This window comes from Nematolebias whitei, chromosome 16, assembly GCF_014905685.2.
Source record: "Nematolebias whitei isolate Nwh7 chromosome 16, NemWhi1, whole genome shotgun sequence".
Taxonomy (NCBI): domain Eukaryota; kingdom Metazoa; phylum Chordata; class Actinopteri; order Cyprinodontiformes; family Rivulidae; genus Nematolebias; species Nematolebias whitei.
The window spans coordinates 29,724,538-29,733,905 of record NC_056513.1 but is presented as its reverse complement, the minus strand read 5'-3'; the positions used below and the strand labels follow the sequence as shown (position 1 = coordinate 29,733,905).

The following is a 9,368-nucleotide window of genomic DNA, read 5'->3' as shown; positions in this document are numbered from 1 at the left end:
AGCCTCTCTAACAGGAACTGAGGGAAAGAGAATTGGCAGATTTGTAACATTAGGCAAGACTTGACCAGCCTTTTACAGGCGCAGGTACCAGGCTTGTTGGATACTGTTGCTTGTATTGTTCAGGACTTTATTTATATTAATTAAATTGGCACTCTGAAATGATTTAATCCATAAAGTTCCTACGCTTTTTTCCATTTTTAAATTCTACACTTTTCCAGATTTTGCGGCTCATTTTTGAACAATTTTTGATGTTTCTGTTTAAGCATTCCCATTAATTATAACTTGTACCCAGAATTCTGACTATTTATGTTATTTTGTCAAATATCCACTAGATGATAAAAGTTATTTGTAGAGCAGTTCATACAGCTCAATGACGACTAAACCGTAGAACTTTAGTCAGGTCGCAAAACAGTGAGCAGCAAGGAAATGCTGTAACATCTCTGCTCAAAAAGAAAATTAACCTATCACCACTTCATATACAGATTTCTGTATATAATTTGGTTTACTTATTTTTTTCTATTTTCTGTGAAGAAAAACAAATATAAAGCTAAAATATTAATATATAAAACATTGAACGCAAAATCTGGTGTTTACTAGAACAAAATGTGGCATCATCTATTCATCCATCCATTTTCCCCCCGTTTGTTCCAGAGTCAGGTCGCGGCGGCAGTAGCTTAAGCAGGGAGGCCTAGACATCTCTTTCCACAGCTACCTCTTCCATTTCTTCTGGAAAGATTCTGAGGCATTCCCAAGCCAATTCAATTCAGTTTATTTATATAGCACTAAGTCACAACAGAAGTAGTCTCTGACTTGGTCTCTCCAGCCTGTCCTGGGTCTTTCTTTGGGTCTCCTCACAGTTGGACATGCCTGTAAAATCTCCCCAGGAAGGTGGCCAGGGGGTATCCTTACCAGATGTTTGAACCTTTTCTCAGCTGAAGCCTTTACTCAAAATCTCTCCTGGATAACAACTTCTCACCCTGTCTCTAACGGGGAGTCCAGCTACCCTTCAAAAACCTAAGCTTGCATCTGTGATTTCGTTCTTTCGGTCGCTACCCAAAGTTTATGACCAAAGGTGAAGGTAGGAAAGCAGACAGCATTCCTCAAAATGTACCTTGGAGAATACAGCTGAATGCCTTCTCACAGTCTGCAAAATACATGTTGACTGGTTGCACAATACCCTTTTGAGGACCCTAGTGAGGGTAAAGAGTTGGACCAGTGTTCCATAGCCAGGACAGAATCAGCATTCTTCCTCCTTAATCAGAAGCTCAAACATCAACAAAACTCTTTTTTCTCTAACACCACTGAATAGACCTTCCCAGGGAGGCCAAAGAGAGTGATGCCCCTACCATAATCTGCCAGTTCAGCGTCAGTGGGCCTGAGCAGTTCATTTGAATCATGCCTCTCTAGGTCGCACTGTCACTACCCACATTGAAGTCACCCAGCAGAATGAATGAGTCCCCAGCTGGAGAACCTTCCAGCATCTCTGCCAAGAACTCCAAGAAAACTGAGTACTTCAAACTGCTGTTTGGTGCATAGGTGTACATACAATAGTCAGAGGCCCTGACTGAGCCCAAGTGAGCTCCATGGGTATAGGCCCAGTCACTAGGCACTTACCAATGAACTCTTCCTACAGGCATGCCTCCAGGGTGGGCCCTGGTGACTCGCATCTGGGTGAGGGACCTCAAGCTCCTTGTGGTCTTCTGTTCATATGAGTATTCTGACCTTATCACAACTCACCCCCTGGTGGTGAGTAGTATTACATGGTGGGGGAAGATGCCAGAAAGACCCAGTAGACTCAAATGAGTAGTGAGGGTTCACTAGGAACACCTAGCTGACAAATCGGTCCCAAAAATCGTCCACTATATCTTAACAAAGGCAGGGGACATTGAGTTCGAGTCGGCCATGTTCTGCACCTCCATTGTCAGGTGTCTGCCTTGAGTGGTGGCTGCAAGGTTAGTCAGTGCCTCTTGCCATCCTCGAACCAGGTGGTGGACATCCCAGGTGAGGGAGGCTGTGAAGCCAAAGGAGCAGACCTAATGGACCTCGTTAGCTGTTTGGACTCCAGAGGCAGCTGAGGAGTATCAACAGTAGGAATGTGCGATATATACGGAAAATGGTTGAAACTATAGACATTTAGCCTACGATAGAGCTCTGTCTTCTACCGGCTAACCACAGTAATGCTGTGTCTGATGTAAAATCAGAGTCGTCAGTTTAAGCGGTACTTTTTTTAGTTGAAAACTGTGCGTAAGCGGTGTTAAAGTATTTTCTTCGAGAGCTAAGTACCGAAGCTACAAGCTAACTACGGCCAGCTTGCCATAGTGTTGCCGTATTCAGAAGCATGCGCAAAACGCTGTATTCCGTCAAAATTTTTATTATTTTTTTTCCCCGTCAAAAGTTAAAGTAAGCGTTGGTCAGCTTTAGAGAAACCTGCTCTCTGATCTGTGAAAAGAACGCTGTGTTGTGTGATTTTACTGTGAGACCCTCTGGTCAAAGCTACAGAGGAAACTGGTCAGCCCTCCTTAAAACGGAAGGAGACGCCCACTAGAGGGTTGGAGGGTGAAGTGTTGCAGTGTGCACTTGCTGTTCATTTCTTAAGTGAGAATACTGGAAACTGTTGAGTTAACAACATGTTCTTTTGTTTAAAACATATGGCTAAAACTACATTTTATATATTTAGCACTGTTTTGCACTACAAGAAAGAAGCCTAATACTTGCTATGTGCTAATGATCCATTGTTATGCTGATGGTCCTTCTTGAGCATGTGATCAGCTGGTTTTGGTTGTCAGCAGCAAAACTGGTTGATCCACTCTGAGAAGGTGCTATTTAAGAGACTGAGCTGAATACAGCACCTCAGACTGAGGAAGTCTCTCGGATGAGAGATGAAACGTTTCTACATTTTTTTGTTGTTTTGCTTTGTTTTGTTTTTTGAATGTCCAGAGGACCAGATTTAACTTTTTTAGAAGCCTAATACTTGTTTTTTTTTGTCTGTTTTTTTTAACTCTCTGGACCTAGTAGTGGAATTTTCTTAATTGAGATTATTTTGTGGTATAGCAGTTTTGAAAATATATGATGACAAAATGACACCCTATGCTTTTTATTCGTTCCTATTGCAAGTTATATACCAAAAACATATTGTGATATATATCGTTATCGCCACCCTTCACAATACATATCGTGATATGAATTTTATGCCAAATCGCACATCCCTAATCAGCAGGCCAAGCGGGCTACAGCCCTGGCTGTTGCTGAGGCAAAAGCTTTGATGTGAAAGGAGTTTGGCGAGTTTGGGTAGAGACTCTCGACTGGCTTAGAAAAGACTCAGGCAAACCAGGAGAAGATTTTAGAGAAAATTCTTGAAGAAGATTTTGGCAAAGTGGTGCTAAGCAGTTTACTAGCACACCTCAATATAGCGGAGGTGGGGTGCTGCTGAACTCAACTACTGGTGTCATTGGGTGGTGGAAGGAATACTTTGCTGACCTCAATCTCACCAGCACATCTTTCATGGAAGAAGCCGAGTTGGACAACTTGGAAAGTGGGCTATCAAGAACCGAGGATGAGGTCGCCAAGTTACTTAAAAAGCTCTATGGTGGTAGGGCTCCGAGGGAAGACGAGACCCGCCCTGAATTCCTCAAGACTCTGGATGCTGCTGGGCTGTTTTGGTTGACGCCTTTGCTAGATAGTGTGACTATCGAATGCAGAGGACAATATTTATAATTCAAATAAAATTGATGTAAAGAATCACTGCTTGTGTGAGGCATTTTCTGTCAGAAATCCACAATTTTCTTCTATCCACATTTACCCAGACTTGGAAAAGACTAGAAAACACATTTTTTACTTTTGTGTGTTTCCTATCATGCAAGGGAAACAAGACAATGATGTAAAGTTACAACAAGTGAGATAAAATTTTGTCATTGTGTGTATGAACTGATGTGCTTTTTAATCTATGTGCTAATTCTGAAATGCTTTTTATATCAGTATAAACCAGTTTGCTGTGAGGGGGGAAAAGAAAAGGTTGGGGAGTCCCAGTTTGCAAAATATCGTTGCTTATTCACTTGTGAGTGCAAATTTATTCGCAAAAGGCTTTGCATTTATATTTATATTTGACAATAAATGTTTTTTCGCATATGATAATTCAGATTGGATATTTTCTATATTTACATTATCACAGCTTATTGTCTGAGCCAAAAATACTTAACAGAATTATCTTAGACTCTGAGACAGAATTGAGATCAGTTGACAGCAACGCAAACACGCTTTCAGCATCATACAAAAAAAAATAAAACAACTTAAAAAGATGAGAGAAGGGATGGGTGACAGCTACAAAACTATGTACAAGTTTGATAAATAATTTAGTGCATGGTCAGAGGCGTCACTTTGGAAACGTGATATTTTCAATGAAAAGCATTCAGCTTCATTGGTTGCGTCCACATTGCACAGCTAACGCTTTCAGGATATCTCAAATTCAGCTTTCGTCAAAGCTAGCTGTAACACAGAAACTGGCATGCTATTTCAATGCATAATAGCAAGGGACAGAAAATGCACTAAAATTATAGCATTTGCAACGTTTGTTTTTTCTTTTTCAACATTTTATCTTGTTAAACAATTAAAGAAAAATATCTATAAAACAGATCTGTTAGTTTCATAAGATAAAGCGAGTGGGTCCAGGTCATTCAGATGCTTACAAATAGGAAACAAACAAAAAAGACTGATAGAGTGTATTACTTGTAGTAGTATTATTTAAATTGATAGAACTGATAAGAAAAGCAGCTTTTTGATATAAATGCATTTTAGCATGTACAGCATTTTTCTCTTATAAACATATTTTTCATTATTTTTTTATACGTTTGTCTGGTCCAGCTTATTCTGCTGGTCTGATTGGAAAAGACGTTGCTCCCACTGCAGTGGTCAAGAGTCATTCGCACCACTGTCTGGGGGAGAGGGGTGGGTGAGGTCAGACAGTTTTGGCCCTCTCTATGAGTCCCAGGTACGCCAAGAAGGAGTGTTTGTGGGAGGCAGATGAGGGGAATTCTGGGTTGGGGGTGAAGATGAGAGGAGATGTGGCCGGCCGCCATTTGGAGTGGAGGTGCGAGTGGAATGTGAAGCGGCTGTTGTGGGTAAACAGGGTGGTGAGGGGGATCAGGTGGGCCTGGTCACAGTTCCTATACTGCTCCAACATGTGGCGGGAGGAGGGAGGGAAGAGGGAGGGACTGGCGCTGCCAAAGACGCTTCGTCCTTTGATGGCGTCGCTGCCATTGGTGCTGCCAGTGCCGTACCGCGGGCTGGTGGGGTCTGGCTGGTGGGACTTGCCCAGTGTGAGGGACAGAGCAACGGACTGGAGCGCCTGAGACGCTGTTAGACTCATGAGGGGGCTGTTGCTCCCACTGCTACCTCCTCTGCTGAAAAGATAGCGCTCCTTACTCAGCAGCAATGAACGTTGCGGTGATGTTCCTTCTAGTGCCAGCTCCTCCCTTCTCACCTCCTCCTCTTCCTTCTCCTTTCTTCCTTCCATGTCTACGTCTAGCCCCCCCATCCCTCCGCTCTGGTGTTTCTTGAGGTGGCGGCTAAAGACAAACGGGTGTGTGGTGGTGAAAGGGCACTCTTGGCAGCCAAAAGTCTGGCGTGGCGCGTGCTTCAGCTTCTTGTGCAAGTTGAGGTTGTCCTTGCGCTTGCAGCTATAGGAGCAGCGGTCGCAGTGGAAGGGCCGCTCGCCCGTGTGTACACGCACATGCTCGATGAGCTTGTTGGCCGTTTTGGACAGGTAGCCACACTGCTCGCACTTGTAGTGGTTGCCGAGGCGGTGTCCCCGCATGTGCGCCTCCAGCGAGGCCTGGTCCGGCCACAGTCCCTGGCAGATGCGGCAGCGGTACTCCATCTTACAGTGCGTCTTCAGGTGGCACTCCATGGCCGCTGGACGATTGGTGGAATAGATGCAAAAAGGGCACCTGGTTAACGTAAGAGAAGGGAAGGATGGAGAGTGGACATGACACACAGAAGCAGAAGACAGTTGAAAGGAAAGCGTAACGTTCCCAACCATGTAACACACCTTGACATCCAGTAACACAAAATGACGAGGAGAAGGACAGGTAAAGGAAAACTGTACAATGGAAGGTTGTGTGTACAAATGGTAGTTATGTGTGGCAGTTTAAAGATGGAAGAACTGAGGTGATCGGATATGTGTATGTGTGTGTGTGTGTGGTGTCTGGGAGGGAGCAGGAGGTGAAAAGCTGGAGGAAAGATTGGTAGGACATGAAGGGAAATGAAGGAATGAGTGGCACTTACATTTAAATAGCACCTTTCATCTGCTCTGGGCCCCAAAGCGCTTCACAAACCCTGCAGAACAGAATCACCTCAGAAAAACCTCGAAACGATCAAGGCCCTTTCTCTCTCTCAGCCACATATGAAGAACACTTCACACTGCTGATGTGCACACGTCTGTCACACCTGTTTGTCCAATTTCAGCTACCGTTGAGAGTAAAACTAAAGGCATGGCTGCCTAAAACTAGCAAAATTTAAAGTGTGACCCACATGATAAAAAATAGAATTAAATTTATAAAACATGAAAAAAAAAGCCGATCAATTTCTCAATGTCTCTCTTATACGACGGAGCTTTAGAGCCATGCTAAGAAAAAAAAAAAAACATTGCCATGCTAAGAAAAAATAAATAAATAAAAGCCATAACATTACGAGAATAAAGTCGTATGACTTTTTTTTTTTTTGCAGCTTTTGTTTATTCATTTTTTTCCATGAGTCGGATCCACAACACGACCTGTCAATCAATCCAGTAGGCGTGTCAGCAAATGACCAATCCGAAGCTAAATGCTCCGTACCTACAGAGACCTGCTGCAGCCCATCAAAAGCGTACCACCTTACTGTAAGCAGGTTAAAAATCCTGATACTGATAATAATCTGATGCTGATTAACAGATTAATTATCTCTTTATTTGTAAACCCAATACCAAAGCATAACTTAAGATACTCAACATTCTTCGTTTTGCCATAGTTAAAATGCAGTAAACCTGCTTTATGTGTCGGAGTTCGGATAATATTACTACTCATTTAGCTTCAGATTTCCTGACACGCCCACCAGACTGATTGACAGGTCGCGTCGTGGATCCGACTCGTGGGAAAAAAAAAAACCACGAGAGCAGCAAAAAGTCTTGTACGACTTAATACTAGGACTTTATTATCTTAATTTTATGGCTTTTAATTTTTTTTTCTTAGTGTGGCAATGTAATTTTTTTTCTTACAAGGGCTGTGAAAACTGAAAAAAATGTCTCGTACGACTTTATTCTCGTAATACTAGGAGTTTATTCTCGTAATTTTATGGCTTTTAATTTTTTTTTCTTAGCGTGGCAATGTAATATTTTTTTCTTACGAAAGCTGTAAAAACAAACAAACACAAAAAACGTCTTGTTCGACTTTATTCTCTTAATATTAAGACTTTATTTGACTTTATTCTCGTAATTTTATGGCTTAAAAATTTTTTTTTTTAACATTGCAATGTAAATTTTTTTTCTTAGTGCGGCCCTAAAGCTCCATCGTACTCTTATGCTCCTTTAAATATATGTTTAAAAAAATCAATCTGTCTTTATAAACATTTACACCAGACAGAGGAAACAAGTAAAAATGTATTTACAATCATTTACCCAAACTATAATTGTGTGAAGATCTTTGAGCTAAGAGGTGCTTCTTTGTGTGCACGTGTTCTGTTTGTCTGCAGGTTTTCTTTTAAAGACAAGTCAGCAAAACTCTGTCAGCTCTCATCCAGTGAGATGTGTTCACGTCCAGACAATCTGACATGTGGACAACATGATGATACTAATGTCTGCACAACAAAAAGAAGTACACAGGTTGTTTTGTTTATGACGTGATGAGGTGGTAATCATAATGGAATTTAATGATTCCTGCACATGCACAGACTGGCGTTACGACTTGTAAATGAAAAAACATGACGTGTGTTTCCTGAAATGAATCTTCACAGAATCTCTGCAGCTTGTTCCATTTTTATAAGTCTCTAAATGGTGTGTTTGGATAAATGTTTATAATTAAATTGAAATCGAACCCCAGCATCATCTGTGTGTGTGGTGTAGAGGTCAGGAGACAGACTGTGTTGAGAAACCTAAAATGGGACATAAATGTGTCACAGTACAAGGCACAGAATAGGGTCCATGGACAGGAAGGTGTGTGAAGAGACTAAAACTAAACTAAATCTTAAGAATATTTAAAAAAGCAAATACGGTGGTTTTGTTTGTTTCTTTGTTTTTTTTGAATGTTCAGAGGACCAGACTTAACTTTTTTAGATTTTTCTACATGGATTATTGAGTATGCATCAGGACAAATACAGTAGTGTTTTGCTACTTTATAGTTTGACTTTCATGAACTCGCTTTCGCGGTTTTTCAACATGAGATTGAACTTGACACATGATTGTCAACTTTAATATAACTCATGTGATTTGGGATGGTACAGAAAAAAGTTAACAAAAAAATAAACGTTGGACAGGCATTTTGTAGTTTTCGTTCAATAAGCCTACACTGTAACACAGGTCAAGAACTACACTACCCAGAAGCCAACAGTGCTTCCAGTCGCAACTTTTGGCTGAATTGGAGGGAAAGTTTTGCAACGCAAAGTCAGAAGTAACGATCTATCTATTAAGCTCACAGAACTGGTAGGACAGATGCAAATAATCCTGAAGCTCAATTATCTACGTGCACATCAACCTGGATGGGGCGGTGGTCTTCGTCGCTGCAGGGTAGGTTTGCAGAACTAGAACTGAACTGCTGGGCTGCAGAGCTGGGGAGTATTTTGCAGTACTGTACAGCAGGGGTTCTCAAAGTTTTTGTGTTCAGGGACCCCCTCATAACTCTCATGTTTATTAAATAATTTTCTTCAATTTGTCTCTTTAATGAAATGGAAATATTTATGTAACATAAATACTTAAGACGTGTTATTTAATAGTGTTAATACAATTTTTATACTTTAAAACATGGGGTATTTTTCATTCAAGACAATATTAAAAACATTTTTAATTTCAACTTCCAAATTTACAGTTTTGAGAAAATTAACAGAATCAAAAATCACTTTAAAACTTTACTTATTCACATAATGAACATAATAAATGTATTGTTACTTATTCTAATTATCACAGAAAACTCTTTACATAAAACTGAACAGAATCATAACAGCTGTAGGCATACCAAGTAACAGGACTTAATTTGTAAACTGATCAATACTGGAACGCAAACAGCGGGCGGGTCAGCAGGGATGGGTGTGTGTGTGTGTGTGTGTGTGTGTGGTCTGGGGGTCCTCCACCAGAACATTTTGAATAAAGTAGATGTGATTTCCTGCATTTTGGTGTACTTTAACAGGTT

General features: G+C 41.1%; 1 protein-coding gene across 1 annotated transcript in view; it reads right to left on the bottom strand.

Annotated features, from left to right (window-relative positions):
• Positions 1-4,898: 4,898 nt before the first annotated feature.
• znf827 (zinc finger protein 827) overlaps positions 4,899-9,368 on the bottom strand; it is a 121,479-nt gene continuing 117,009 nt past the window's right edge. The window contains exon 15 of the mRNA XM_037689848.1: positions 4,899-5,942. Coding sequence (XP_037545776.1) covers positions 4,952-5,942 — 991 coding nt within the window. The 3' untranslated portion in view covers positions 4,899-4,951. The remainder of the gene's footprint in view (positions 5,943-9,368) is intronic.